This window comes from Erythrolamprus reginae, chromosome 4, assembly GCF_031021105.1.
Source record: "Erythrolamprus reginae isolate rEryReg1 chromosome 4, rEryReg1.hap1, whole genome shotgun sequence".
Classification (NCBI taxonomy): Eukaryota; Metazoa; Chordata; class Lepidosauria; order Squamata; family Dipsadidae; genus Erythrolamprus; species Erythrolamprus reginae.
Genome location: NC_091953.1, coordinates 98,097,847 through 98,113,590, shown reverse-complemented (window position 1 = coordinate 98,113,590; position 15,744 = coordinate 98,097,847). Strand labels below are relative to the sequence as shown.

The 15,744-nt window shown below is 35.6% G+C and overlaps 1 protein-coding gene across 1 annotated transcript; it reads right to left on the bottom strand.

Annotated features, from left to right (window-relative positions):
- Positions 1-210: 210 nt before the first annotated feature.
- Positions 211-13,696, bottom strand: LOC139166861 (acetylserotonin O-methyltransferase-like). The gene is made up of 8 exons (XM_070751025.1): positions 13,589-13,696; positions 12,186-12,360; positions 7,123-7,252; positions 5,769-5,837; positions 4,864-4,982; positions 3,560-3,706; positions 3,268-3,390; positions 211-419 (listed from the first exon to the last, which is right to left on the bottom strand). Exons 1-8 carry the CDS (start codon positions 13,694-13,696, stop codon positions 211-213), a joined length of 1,080 nt encoding a protein of 359 aa, XP_070607126.1.
- Between the last annotated feature and the right edge of the window lie 2,048 nt (positions 13,697-15,744).

Here is a 15,744-nt window from a genome sequence, read left to right as displayed (position 1 = left end):
GACACAAGATACATTCATCAAAAATCATAAGGTGGGACACTTAATGATAGTCAAAGACGACAAATAAGCAATCAAATCATATTGAGAAACAATCAATATAAATTGTAACAAGCAACATCTATAGGACTCGCAGGTTAGAATCAATCATAAACGCAATTTTATTCTTGGAATTTTATTTTAACACTTAGTAGGAATAAAGCAAGCTGAATATTATTTTCTGGCCAAAATGACATCAAAGACATTTCCTTTCTTAAACTGAATATCTTTAAAGCCAGCTGTGTTGAGGAGCATATGATGCTCTGATGGTTTCCGTATTTTTCCTCCAGAATGAAGCAACATTAACATGGAGAACAAATTAGCAGAAAGACGCCCCGATATTTCTTCATCAACAGCTGATTCCACCACTAAAACTCCACCACCTGTTGCAAAAATAATTTGGTTAATTCAGATATAAGTTGCCTAGAAAAGGAGTGGTTTTCTTACCACCTCATTTTCATTGTTGAGACTGTGATCTTTCTCTCCCATAACTTTGCCCCTCTTCTAACAACATTGTTTTTGGGCTTTTCCTAGGCTAAGACCATGATCTATTTTAGTCTCCTTGGGTTCTGAAAGATATTACAATGTTTTGCCAAGCTGCAGATCCAATGTTTTGCCAAGCAGCAGCTTTGTCTAACTCATAACATATAATATTTTAGTCCACTTAACTCAGGACTGCTTCTGACACTGCTTATACCTCTTAATTGAACCATTATGGAAATTCTAAGCAACCTTTTCTCAAGTGGACTTTGCTTACATTCAATGATAAATGGTATCCCTCTGACTGCTTTAAAAGAGTAAGAAACAAATAGGATTCCTAATATATAGGTACCTATGGGTACCTATGGTAGGAAGGTACATATGGGAGAAAGTGGTGCCCATGAGAGAAAGTGGATTCCACAGTATATGGTTCAATACTGGTTAGAGAATGTGACCCAAAATGTAATTATTAATTTGTTCTCAGAGTTTAGATTTTATAGTTAAGAAATATTATTTGTGCTTTAAAAATTTCAAGTTTTCCTCCAGGAGGTTATAAATTTATAAAAGTGTTACAGCACATATTTTATGTGCAAAAGGATCCGTATCTAATTTATTAGATAGAAAATTTCCACCTTTCTGTCTCCAAATCTGCTACCACCTCTTTTGGCAACACAGTCTAAAATCAACACTATTTCTTCCCCACTGTAAATATTCCTCAATTTATAACCAGCACATTCAGTGACTGTCCAAAACTACAATGGTGCTAAACAAAGGGGATTATGTTTAATAATCCATTTAATAATAAAGGGATGGTGTTGCCTAGTCTGGTAACAAAATGTTCAGAAACTAAATTAAAACAAGTTTGAAGAGTAAACCACTGCCAAAAAGGGAATTATGATCCCTGTCTGAAGTTACAATTATTGCAATGCCCCTGTGTTCATATGATCAAAGTTTGGCACTTAGCAATGCATCCAAAAACACACCATAGGGACCATTCCTTCCCACTTCTTTATCTGTCCCCACCATCCCACCTAGCCTTCCAGGATATACAAAACTGCCATCCATGGCCCCGGATGTCTCAGCCTGTTCCTCCCTACCTCTCCCCACTGCATGACATCCAAAAGGCCCAGGCCTTCTCCCTGCCCCACATGCTCTCACCTATTTCAACTGTGTATTAAGCCATTGCCAGACAAAGGTGGACAGCTAACAATCATTATGTTTCTGAAGAGTAAAAAATAAAAGGCTGGCACATGGAGCAGAGGGAACTCTTACATGGGCTGGAGAAAGGAAACTTTGACCCGGAAGATCTGTGCTTCCTTTCTCTGCACATCGGTTCCTTTCCATGCAAAAAAGGGTAGGGAACAGCCTGCTATGGGCCAAAGAAATAAAATTCTGTCAGATTCCAAAACCAAAGAAACACAAGTAATTATTTTTTCCAAGCAGAATTCTTTACTTTTCTACACCCCTAGAGAGAATCTATAGGCACCAAATGAAGCAGACCAATCGTATACTTTGGGAACTATTAGGAAGGCTGTCTTCACCCTCTTTCTCTTACCCAAATTATGTGAAATGTGTTGTCTCTTTCATCTCTAGAACACGTTTGTTTGTTTGTTTGTTTGTTTGTTTGTTTGTTTACTGGATATATATGCCACCCCTCTCCGGGGACTCCACTCTCTTCTGTGAATGTGAGCCATTATACTGTACATAAATGTGACTTAAGTGCCAGAGCTCACTGTAACAACATTGCCAAAAAAGCACTAAGAGTTACAAACCTAATCTTAGGAAGCTTCTTCTCCAGAAACACTGAACTACTAACCAGAGCTTACAAGACATTTGTCAGATCAATACTCAAATACAGCTTGCCTGTATGGAACCCACATTGCATAACTGACATTGACACAATTGAAAGAGTCCAGAAATACTTCACAAGAAGAGTCCTTCACTTCTCCTCTCAAAACAAACTACCTTACTCCTCCAGACTTCAAATACTATGGTTAGACAATTTACAACTACGTCACCTCCAAACTGATTTAACTGTTGCTCATAAAATCATACAGCATAATGTCCTTCCTGTTAGTGACTACTTCATCTTCAACAACAATACAAGAGCACGTAATAGATGCAAACTAAATGTAAATCGCTCCAAACTTGACTGCAGGAAATGTCAGCAACAGAGTGATCAATGGCTGGAACTCACTACCTAACTCTGTTGTTTCTTCCCCTAACCCCAAAATCTTCAACCTTAAATTATCTACTGTTGACCTCTCCCCTTTTCTAAGAGGTCTGTAAGGGGTGTGAATAAGCGCACTATTGTGCCTACCGTCCCTGTCCTTCTATCCTATTATCCTTTTTTCACTTCTTTATACTTTGTTTTGTTAATACAAACAATACTTCCATATTTGTTTGACAAATATAATAAAATAATAAAATAATCATAGACCTATAGGATTCTAACTTCCTTTCTTCAACGCACTGCATGGAAGACAGTGGATTGCCTTCTTTCTGTAGGCAATTTTTCAGTCTGTCTGTTTAATTCTCTACAATTGCTTAACAACCACAATTAGGAGATGGGAATTGTAGCTGTTGAGCGAAGCAGTCATGTGATGTATGGCTTAATGACCACAACCAAAATTCTGAACCATAGTACTGTACTTGTATATTGCCAAAGCTTTTTTGTTAGCACATAAAACAGCTATGTAGGCTGGCTTTTCTTCCCATTCAAAAATGGCATTTTTTTTCTTTCTAGCCTACCTGGCTTACAGGCCATGAATAATTTTGTTAGCAGCTGGATGCACTTTTCATCACTCCAATCATATATGACTTTTGATAATATGTATAGATCTGCTTCAGGAAGTGGATCTTTAAAACAATCCCCTGTAAAAAGAATAAAGTTTTTAACAATGTAAGATTCTGTCAAAGCCTATTATAATCTTGGGAAAAGATTTTATTCTCCTTTTAATAAAGATTGTCTCTACAATACTAGTAGCTTCTTTCAGTAGTGCTTTTTAAAATGGCAGAGATATTTATTCAAAACATATATTACCTTCATGGAAAGAGATCTGGGAATCATCTGAAAATTCGCTAAATATTTTTGATTTTTCCACAACTTCAGGAAGTTCAGAAAATTGTACTTTCACAGTACAATTTGGGTACGTAGAAATTAATTCCTTGGCTAAGCCAACACTGAATCCTTAAAGAAACCAACATGCAAGAAAAGGAACTAAGAAAAATATCCTGTATGCCAACATATGAAATGATTTACTAAAACATTTATTAAGATTTCTTAATTATCTCCATCACTTTAGGTTTTATGTAGCTGGGCTAAACAAGTACATAATATTGTGATTTAAACAAATATATTAATTAAAATATGTTGTCTGATTCATTGCACTACACTGTTACATTTTTGTCACTACCTTTTTACTATTTCTAAGGAGTTCATTTATTTTAAAATCTATCCTACTAGATACTATTTTTCATTCCACTCCCATTCTTTGCACCACTGTTTCTCTGATTGCTTTGCTGTATTAAAACTAAAGATCTTACAAGGGGTGTGCACAAGTACACCAGAGTGCCTTCCGTCCCCTGTCCTAATGTTTCTCTTTTACTAGTATCATGTATATAAATATTATATCTTTGTATACCACCAATACCTACGTGACAAAATAAACAAATAAATAAATAAATACATTCTAAGTGTCTGAAATAAAATCTGAACAGAAATTAATCCAGTCTTCTCTGTTCCACCATTGCTTACAGTTCTATGCAATGTATCTATTTTATAAATTAGGGTTTTTTTATTCTGTCTATGAAAACATTTTCCAAACTTGATATACAGCTTTTCAAGGGTCTTTTCTCCTAAAAACCCCACTACAGTAAGTGTAGATCTCTGATACGTTCTATAAAATTTTACATACATTTTTTTCCGTGTGTTCCTTTAACTGAGTTTTGACTCCTGGCAACCACCTGGGCAAGTTCCTCCTGTTTTCTTGTCAAGATTTCAGAACTGCCATAGTGTCCTCCTAGAGCTGAGCAGATACTGGCCCAAGATCACCCTCATGGGTTTCTGCCTGAGGCTGGACCACAACTCTTGGTCTTCCAGTTTCTAACCTGCTCCTTTTAACCCCAACAATAAGCTCTTTCATGGATCATGATACTACTGATAAGATAATTCATTTTAAAATTGATATTTACAATCAACATTTAAATTCTAGGAGAGGGAAGACACAGGATAGAATCCTTCATGCTACCTTTTTCAATCAGGAAATTACCTGTTTTCATAGAACCTGAGTATCACATCACATTAAATTGAAAATAAGGAAATAGTGAAGACCTTCCAGTACTTACCATCCAGATTATAAATGAGCTGAAAACCAGAAAGATCAAATGAAGATACAACTTCTTTTGAATACAGAGTCCAACTCTCGTTCATAAACTTGGAAAGGTTTTCAACACCTTCCTTTGATCTAGAATTAAAATTTGCACTGCCAGATGATTAACAGACATAAAACTAAATGATATATAGCTTGATTAACATCAAACTATAAAACTGGAATTATACTTTTCATTATGTGGCCATGATTTCTGCAGGCTTTTGTGTTAATGATCTGGTTTTTAAAAAGCAGGTTATTAAATATCTGAACTGAATATGATGGCATTAGTAGACCATATGTACCTCAATGAACTATTCCCAATTATTCTCTATATATGCTTCCTTTAAACACTGAGCAATTCTGAACTGAACTGCTAAATATGTCAATAAGTGCTTCAGAGTCAGCTGTCCTGGAAGCATCTCAAAAATAATCCAGCATTCTAGATAGATTTCCAAATTGGTATCATGGCGAGCAACTTAATTCAAAGGAAATAATGAACAGAAGAATTTGAAAGCAGAAGATAAGGAGGAAAAATGTTTATTTACTTCTTTTTCTTCTTGCAAACAACCTATTCCTCATCAATGTTCATAATAGATAAATTGCTTGATGATGATGATGTTGTTCGCAACCCAGTCCCCAGGTTTTGACTATAAGTTGAATGGAATAATGTGAGCAATAAGAACAAGCCTGGGTTTTGGTTCTGCTTGTGACACATTGGGCAAAATCATTGCAGGTGAACAGTATTGCTAATTTAGACTTTCAGCCTTATGAAAATATTTGCAAGGTTGCAAAAATGAGATAGGTTAAGAAAAAACAAAGGAAAACGGCTATTTGCTGCCTAATCTTAATATAGGAAAATCATAAAAATGCTAGTTTTACCTTTGCAGAGGTTCAAAAAATTGTTGTGCAGAAATGCCGTGTTTGGACAGAATCTCAGGATTTCCATCCCTGTAGAAGAGTTTTTTGTTTGTTTTATAAAAAGAATTGAAAGTAAAATAAATGACATTAGTTATATTCTACCATGTTCTTCTATTATATTCTGCAACAAATAGTGCTTGTATTCAAATAGTAAACAATATTACTTGCAGTACACCAAAAACATCACAAGCTTTAAAGAGTAAAGGAAAGCTAGAAAGACAGTAAATTGAACTGAGATCTTGATGTCCTTCTTGTTTTATTGTGTGTTTTTATTGTTATTAAATAGCCTTTAACCAAGTGTGTTTTCTTCTTGGGTAGTAGAGAGCAGAAAGATTTTTTTCACATTGATATTAAACTCTGGATTTGGGGTTTTGATCAAATGTGGTTTGTTTTGCTGAAACAAAGGTTTTAATCATATTAAAAATTTCAATGCATCCTTCTACAAGTTAGCTTTGTATATATGTGTGCGCAGGCATGTGTGTGCATGGGTGGAGACATATTTTCCAGAAATATGTATCAATAATTAAATTTTCATTAAATGAATTTGCAACATGCACCACTGGAAGGTACATTACAAATCCACTAGTAAAAAATTAAATCAATTTAAAAAACATTAATAACATAGTAAAATCTCTAACTATGCAATCATACACATTCAACTTAATCCATCATACAGTAAGGCCAAAAACATAATAAAAAAGGGGGGAAGAAGGTGGTAATTCTCCCCACGCCTGGTGACAAAGGTGGGTCTTCAGCATTTTATGGAAGGCAAGGAGGGTGGGGGCTGTTCGAATCTCTGGAGGGAGTTGATTCCAGAGGGGCGGGGCCACCACAGAGAAGGCTCTTCCCCTGGGTCCCGCCAGCCGACATTGGTTGGTCGACAGGACCCGGAGAAGGCCAACTCTGCGGGACCTAATCAGCCACTGGGATTCATGCGGCAGAAGGTGGTCTCAGAGATATTCTGCTCTGATGCCAGGCAGGGATTTATAGGTCATAACCAACACTTTGAATTGTGACCGGAAACTGATCAGCAGCCAGTACAAATGGAAATGGGTGTGGGTAATCAGCTCACTACAAAATGTTGAAGCTTTATCTCTTGTACTCCACAGAATAGCACTTCAAGAAATTTATTTATGCAGGAATTACTGTCGCAAAAGAGACAGTTGATGATTCTACAATAAACAAGTGAATAATCAGGAAAATATAACAGCAATGCCTGAGTGAGGACTCAAGTTCCCAATCCTTGTGAGAAAGGAAGATTAGTCATTAAACTGCCCTTGGTGAAAAGATTTTTACTCCAATACTCTTTCCTTACCTCACCATTTCAGGCAAGTATTGGAATGATGGATGTACGTGTTCTGAATAGAACTTCATGGTATAATACTGAGACTTTGGACTTGATTTAGCCAGAAAGAGATCAGCAAACTCTGTGTTTCCATAAAAGTCTGAAAATGAAAGCATATTATAAATTGTTTCAAAACACCATTTTGGAATTCCATAAACTTTTCAGATGAGCAAAGCATATAGTTCACTGTAAGTGAACTGTTCTGTTCGGGTCGTATGCGACCCGAAACCAAGTTTGAGTCCCCTGTAAAACATTTTCCCTGCATATCTGAAACTTGAAATTTCATGACTTTTCATCATTTCAGGGGTTCTCTCTATGAGAATTTGGGGGGGGGGCTTAGTTTTTGCTGGGCAAAAAAAGTTACAAATCTTCTGTTCGGGTCACATACGACCCGGACCGAAAACTCTTCATTTGAAGTGCTCATGTTTGGTCAATTTGAAAACTTTTTTCACTTGGAAAGTAGTCTGAACAGTTCTGCACACAATGATATGAAAATTGAAATGAAAAAAGTAAATCTTATTGGTTTATTTTGCGGATATAATGCATGCCCCCCCCCCATTTTTGTGAATCTTTTTCAATTTATGGATAGTTTTGCTTGCAAAATCCATTCTATTTTACTAAAGTTGGTGTGGGATTGGTAGCTTGAACATTTCTGAATATAAGAAAAATATAAAGGAACTGAAAAAAATGAATCTTATTGGTTTTTTAACATCAGAAATAAGCCCCCCCCCCCTGGCTGCTTGCATCCATTTTCACTTTTTATTTTTTTATGCTCCAAATCCGAAATATTCTTTAAAATCTTAGGCATTCATTTACTCAATTTAACAATGCTGATCATCAAAAAATATTTTTGGGGTGGTGGCTAATTGTTTTCTGGGCAAAAAAAAATCATCACTTCGAGTCTGTTTCTGTTCGTATATGACTGGACCAAAAATATTTTTTTTAGGTACTTGAATTTGATCTTTTTGAAAACTTTTTCAACTGGAAAACTAGTTTGAACATTTATGAACATAATGATATGAAAATTGAACTGGAAAAATTGAGACTTATATTTTTATTTTGATCAAAAAGCCCCTCCCCTCATCCTTTCTGAATTTCGTGTCAATTTCTATTTTTTAAGGCTACAAATCCCTAAGGAATTTTCCCCCAAAAGGTTTGATATACTAAATTGAACAGTCCTGAACATAAGAAAAATATAAATGAACTGAAAAAAATGGTTCTTATTGGTTTATTTTTGCCACAAAAGGGCCACCACCACCCCCTCAGCCTTGCTGTGTGCCATTATTGTCACTTTTTATACATATTTGGCTAGAAATATTTGGAATATCCTTTTGAAACAATCCTGAACATAAGAAAAATAGAAATGAACTGAAAAAATGATTCTTATTGGTTTATTTTTGAATATAAAACCATATTGTCTTATACTCGAGTTATAAGCCGACTCGAGTATAAGCCTATTTGAGTATAAGCATGGGGGCCCATTTGTGTGCAAAATAAACCAATATGCATCAATTTTTCCAGTTCAATTTTCATATCATTATGTTCAGAAATGTTCAAGCTACCAATCCCACACCAACTTTAGTAAAATATAATGGATTTTGCAAGCAAAACTATCCATAAATTGAAAAAACTTTCACAAAAACTGGGGGGAGGCACATTTATGTGCAAAATAAACCAATAAGGATTAATTTTTCCAGTTCAATTTTCATTCCATTGTGTGCAGAAATGTTCAAACCTGTTTCCAGGTGAAAAAAGCTTTCAAAAAGACCAAATATAAGTACCGTATATACTCGAGTATAAGTCGAGATTTTCTGCACAAAAAATGTGCCGAAAAAATCCAACCTCGACTTATAGTAGAGTCACTGACTTTCACTGACCTGAAAACTGCCCTGCAGCATTTTCCAAAGCTCCACAGTTCCGATGTGAAAGGCAGGAAGGAAAGAAACCTCATGAGGTTTTTTTTCCTTTCTGCTCTTGGCAATACCCCTCAGCTGCCTGATTAGCAGCAGGCTGAACCAATCACAGATCCTCCTCTATACAGAAAGGAGGCACTGAGAGAGCTATCTGATTGGCAGCAGGCTGTAACAATCACAGCTCCTCCTCTACAGGAAGCAGTGGGGGAAGGGGCGGGAGGGTTGAAGAGACTTTCAGAAGGGAAAAACCATGGCTTTCTCTTCTGATCAAGCCAACAACACTATTTTACCAGTAAATAAAATGTACAAGTAAAATGTAAGTTACCCATTTAAATTTGATTAACAGGATAGGTTATTTTGTAAGAAATTGTTGCTTCAAGTGGGGATAATTCTGTGTAATTAAACTTTTTCTTCCAACTATACTTATACCCAAGAGGATTGTTAATGCTGACTTGTTTAAAACAATACAAAGGTTAGGATAATATTATTAAGAGTATGAATTTTGTCATTAATCATTTGTTCTACATAATTAATATGAATAGATTTACCTTTTTTAAGAGTATGGTTTCTCCTTATGCAAGATAAATATCATGTAGAAGAAAGATTTTACAATTAATGATTGAGTAACCCCCAATTGTTATTTACTCATCTATTGAGATAGTAATGATTTTAACTTATGAAAGATGTTTTAAATGGAAAATCTGAATATTTGTTATATGGAAGTTTGATTTAAGCAATTGTTTTGAAAGAATATATGAAATCCCAATTAGTAAGAAAATTATACTGATATTGTAATGAAGATTAAGATAACAGGTTTTAAGATTAAGATAAGATTCCTAAAGATATTTTAAGAGGGTTTTGGAATTTAGAAAAAGAAAGATTTTGGAAGGGGAGGAAGAAAGATGCAAGAAATAAAAAACATTTTGGAAGGAAAAAAGTTACATAATAATAATAACAACAGGGTTGGAAGGGACCTTGGAGGTCTTCTAGTCCAACCCATTGCCTAGGCAGGAAACCCTACACTACTTCAGACAAATGGGTATCCAACATCTTCTTAGAAACTTCCAGTGTTGGAGCATTCACAACTTCTGGTGGCAGGCTGTTCCACAGATTCATTGTTCCAACTGTCAAGAATTTTCTCCTTAGTTCTAAGTTGCTTCTCTCCTTGTTTACTTTCCACCCATTGCTTCTTGTTCTGCCCTCAGGTGCTTTGGAAAATAGGTTGACTCTCTTTGTGGCAAATCCTGAGATATTGGAAAAATGCTATCATGTCTCCCCTGGTCCTTTTTTTTTTCATTAAACTAGATATACCCAGTTCTTGCAACCGTTCTTCATATGTTTTTTTTAATTCTTCTACAAAAACAATTTTAAGAAGCTACAATAGAAGAATATTCCATTTTTATAAGTTACCAGTAGCCACTGTATTTCCCACACTGGGCTTATATTCGAGTCAATAAGTTTTCCCAGTTTTTGTGGCAAAAGTGGGTGTCTCGGCTTATACTCGGGCCGACTTATACTCAAGTATATACGGTACCTAAAATGATCAATTTGCAGTCCGGGTCAAATAGACCCGGGAACATAAGATTAGGGAGTTTTTTCGAACAGAACAGCAGGGTTAAGTTTATTCCAGTATATTTCAGTCATGAAACCCTAAACATTTGATCTGGCATTCCAAAAAGGGTTGTTGCAAGGGTGAAATCCAGCAGCTTCTGACAGATTCTGGAGAACCAGTATTGGAAATTTTGAGTAGTTTGGAGAACCGGCAAATACCATCTCTGGCTGGCTCCAGAGTGGGGTGAGAATGGAGATTTTGCAATATCCTTCCCTCAGGAGTAGGGAGGGAATGGGATTTTGCAGTATCCTTCCCCTGCAGTGAGATGGGAATTGAGATTTTGCAGTATCCTATTGAATCACCATAGATTGAATAATAGACAAATAGCATCGCAGGGTGAAAAAAGCCAAAGGACTTACTCTATTAGTGAAGAGGCCATGAAGCCAAAAGAGCCAAAAGAACCAAAATAATCAACTTATCCTAACTCATCCTAACCAATCGTAAAACCTATTTATTTATTCATTCATTCATTCATTCATTCATTCATTCATTTATTTGATTTTTATGCCGCCCTTCTCCTTAGACTCAGGGCGGCTTACAGCATGTTAGCAATAGCACTTTTTAACAGAGCCAGCCTATTGCCCCCACAATCCGGGTCCTCATTTTACCCACCTCGGAAGGATGGAAGGCTGAGTCAACCTTGAGCCAGTGATGAGATTTCAACCACTGACCTTCAGATCTATAGTCAGCTTCAGTGGCCTGCAGTACAACACTCTCCCTGCTGCGCCACCCCGGCTCTATGTATACGTATGTTAACTTCTTAAAACCTAATTTATTTCACACAGCACCTTTTATAGCAATCTGTTTTCTATGACCTAGTGCAGCTAATACACATGCATAGTTCTAAATGATGCTGTAATTCATGAGCCTGCCAACATCATAGGTAAGGCTGCAGGTATAGCATAGATGTTTACAGAAAGCTTGTGAGAAGCGAGGTAAAAGAATGTGCTTAATGGTGCCAGCCAGGACTCCCATGATCTTTCTCATGATCTCATTCAAAACTGTCCGTTTCTGAGAACATGAACTTTTTCTGAACCTTCCAGGCCTACTTAGAAATCTGTAATTGCAAAGCCTGAGCAAAATTCATGCTAACTTATCCTAACAGCATAAGGTGACAAAGCATCCGTATGTGGTTAGGAACATGTTAGGACGTGCCCAACAATGTGACCTTAGACCTTCACAAGGAATACTACAGTATCCTTCCCCTACCATGACCACCCATCTATGGCCACCAAGTCAGGCCCACAGAACTGGTGGTAAAAAAAATTGGATTTCACCACTGGTTGAAATAAGTTACAGTCTGGCAGACTGGCTAAGTTCTCTGCATATAGCATTTCTAGCAAAATAAATTAGTAATCAAAACTCATTACTGGTATGTATAATTATTTTACAATGACTAAATCAAAAAAGAAAAATGAGAAAAAATGACCAGAAAGGGCTAACATTTTTGGAAAATAATGCTTTGTGATCATTTTAAAACAACTGCTTCCTTCTGTTAACAGAATCACCTTTGCCATCTTTCCATTCCACTTTCAGGAACTTTAACCCCACGCAGGCCCGCAGCAGTGTCTGCATCCCGGTGAGACTGGTCTTCAAGCGCTCTGCCACAGTCTCAGATGATAGCAGTTCCCCGGACTCCTTCAGCAAATCAATGACTCCCAGCTGACTTGCAGTACACATGATCTGGAAAGAAATGCAAAACATTTACAAAAGCAGAAGGTGCAGTACATATTATTAATATGCCAGATTATGCAGAGAATCATATTTGGACTCCAGAGTACTATGTGCTTTGAAGCATGATTGTGTATGACAACTATTATTGTTTTCTTCTTGATGAGGAATAGAAGATATGGACTTGGAGAGAGAGCCAGTACAACCACATCCACTCATCCACTCAGCTAGATAGTTTCCTGAAAGCAAAACGGATGGTATATAATTCAATAAATAAATAAATATTACAATACAGATGGTAGCTAGTAAAATTATATCCCTCTAGAACGCTTGGTTTGTTTAGTATATTTAGAAACATAGAAACATAGAAGACTGACGGCAGAAAAAGACCTCATGATCCATCTAGTCTGCCCTTATACTATTTTCTGTATTTTATCTTAGGATGGATATATGTTTATCCCAGGCATGTTTAAATTCAGTTACTGTGGATTTACCAACTACGTCTGTTGGATGTTTGTTCCAAGGATCTACTACTCTTTCAGGGGAGGGGAGGGGAGGGGATAAGAGAAGAGAAGAGAAGAGAAGAGAAGATTTCATTGAGAAAGAAGTATGATTCCAAAAAATTGTATGGTTTCTTAAAATAGTAAACAGTTACAATTCTATGCATTTATTTATTTATTTATTTATTTATTTATTTATTTATTTATTTATTATTTGGATTTGTATGCCGCCCCTCTCCGAAGACTCGGGGCATACTAATCTAATGCAAATAATATGCAAATACATATATACATTTATATGATTACTATTTTATCATATTTTCTATAAATGAGTACCATATTTTATTACAGTTCTCCATGCAAAGTCTACATGTATAGGCAATTTTCTCATGAGTGGCAAATATTATCAGGTCTACAATCCATTGAATAAATGGGATCATGAGTATCATTTGTGATGCTCTTTCCAATTTCAGGTAAAATAATATTCATTTGAATTGGTTTATTTAATGATTAGGACATTCACATAATAATTGCAGCATTGACTTAATGACTGTGACATTTGCTTAACAACTGTCATCGAAAAAGCTGCAAATTTGCAGTCACAAGAATGCCTTGATGTTCAACCATAATGATGTACAACCTTAATTCAAGGTTCAATCCATTGAAATTTTACATAGATAAAGGATATTTTTTTAAAGATTGAATACTCAATATATATTTGTAAGTATTACATATCTTACCTTTGAAATTAAAAATGAATTCTGGTAATGGAAAAATGTTTTCATATTTTCAGTTTCTTCAGCTGAACTCATTGTGTCCTTAGGAAGTTCTACAGTTCTCCTATACATATTAAATCAAATGTCTTTGCAAGACTAGTGCTTCAGATATTTATGGCTTGATGTCACAGATAATATTTTAAATAATACAAGAAAGAAAAGGAAAAACAAAAGGGAGATTTCATTAAATATATAGTAATAAGAACTACTTCTATTCACAAAAACAAAAGTATAAGAAATATATTTGGCATGTTCAAAGTTACTTTAAAAACTTTTATTCAAAATCAAATTACTTTAAGAAGGAAATGAATTACATATTTATAAAAATATATAAAGCCCTATTTATTTATACTGCCTAGCATGTTTCATAATCAAAGATCCCTCAAAATGTATATTATAAATATAAATGAACCACTCATTCTATCTAACCCTTTTAAATAAACCACGTCATGTACAACCTGATCCTATATATATCATCATTTAGTTGGCAACCGTAAGGCAGTTATGAGATATATCGTCTCTTTCAGCACAATTCCCTTCAGAGAATTGTTGTGCAGAACATAGGAGAAAGGTGCATCATGTATATTCTCTACCTTGAACTACTTACAATGCAATCAAGGCAGGATGAAAATCAAATAAATAAATACAATCAGGAATGCTGGAGAAGCAATTAGCTACATTAATGCAGATTTCATCCATAAAGTTCTGAGGGTCACATATTTGTTCATATTGTTAGATATGTACTCCCTTCAAGACAGCAAAGATAATATTTTCTCCCTCTTGGCTCGTCTTGCAACAACCCCACATACCTAGGGTTTCCTACCAGATTTATCTCTAGTTTCTTCAGCTACCTGAAGAAATACTACACTTTTGTAGTCCTCCACTGGACTTTTTCATTTTTTCCCATCCCAGGTAAGACACTGCCATTCTCTTGGATAGTCACTGTCCCTTTTTACCTGTCCTTTGGATTCCAAGGAAGAATCTCAAAGGAGTCTTTTCTGGAGACAATGCTTTTATACTTTCCACAGCACAACTAAACTATACAGACACCACATCTTCAGAAGTGGCTGGAGTGCATTTTTTAAATTTTTTGGGGGGGAAATGGGCTCTTCCTCAATATACTTTACTGTGTAGAATTTTTTTGAAAATATTAGTTCAAAATTGTAGATAAAAATCTTTCCAGAATTTACTTCTTCCTTAAACTTGCCCAATAACACATATAGACAAATATTAGCTTTGACTATTGTGACTCAAATTGTGCAATAACAAACTCGTTTATTAAGGATTTAGAAATACTCATTTTGTAACAATGATAAATTCTGTTGCAAAAGCAGCTGGATAGAAATTGTGCCTTTGGTCTTTAATTTCATTTCAAAGCTTTTCTTCCCCTTGATTAGCTGAAGAAATTGAGTTTGAGAGTTTGTTGGCTGACTGTTTACTGATGTCTTTGCCTTCTCTTAATCAATACAAGTCATCCATATCTTCAGAAAGGAAGAGTCCAGCCTACTTGAAAATTACAGACCAATCTCTTCATGTTGCATCATTTGCAAAGTCATGGAATCAATCAATAACCAATTCATTACCCTCCACTTAGAGAGAAGCAACTTATTCTCTAACAAACAATTTGGTTTAAAAAAAAAAACATCCTGTAATCTGCAACTCTTACACTGCAAAAACATATGGACTACACAACTCAATCAGGGCAATTTACATAAACCTCAGTAAAGCCTTTAATTCAGTGGTATACAACAAACTATTTCTAAAATTAAAATCTTATTTCTGGACCCCTGTATAATTGGATGGCTGCATTCCTGTCAAACAGGCAACAATAGGGAGCACCCTATCAAGGTCTGTACCTGTTAACAGCAGAGTCCCCCAAGGCAACTCTTTTTATATCATTACATAAATGAACTTTGTAGTCATTTTAAAAGCAACTGCATTATCTTCGCTGATGATGTAAAACTATTCAACACCACCAACAATGCCGCTACCCTTCAAAAAAGATCTATGTGTCAGAATGATCAAACAAATGACAACTTCAAATCTCAACCAACAAATGCTCTGTCTTACATATTGGCAAAAAACAATCAGAACATAAAATATATACTGGATAGACAAGA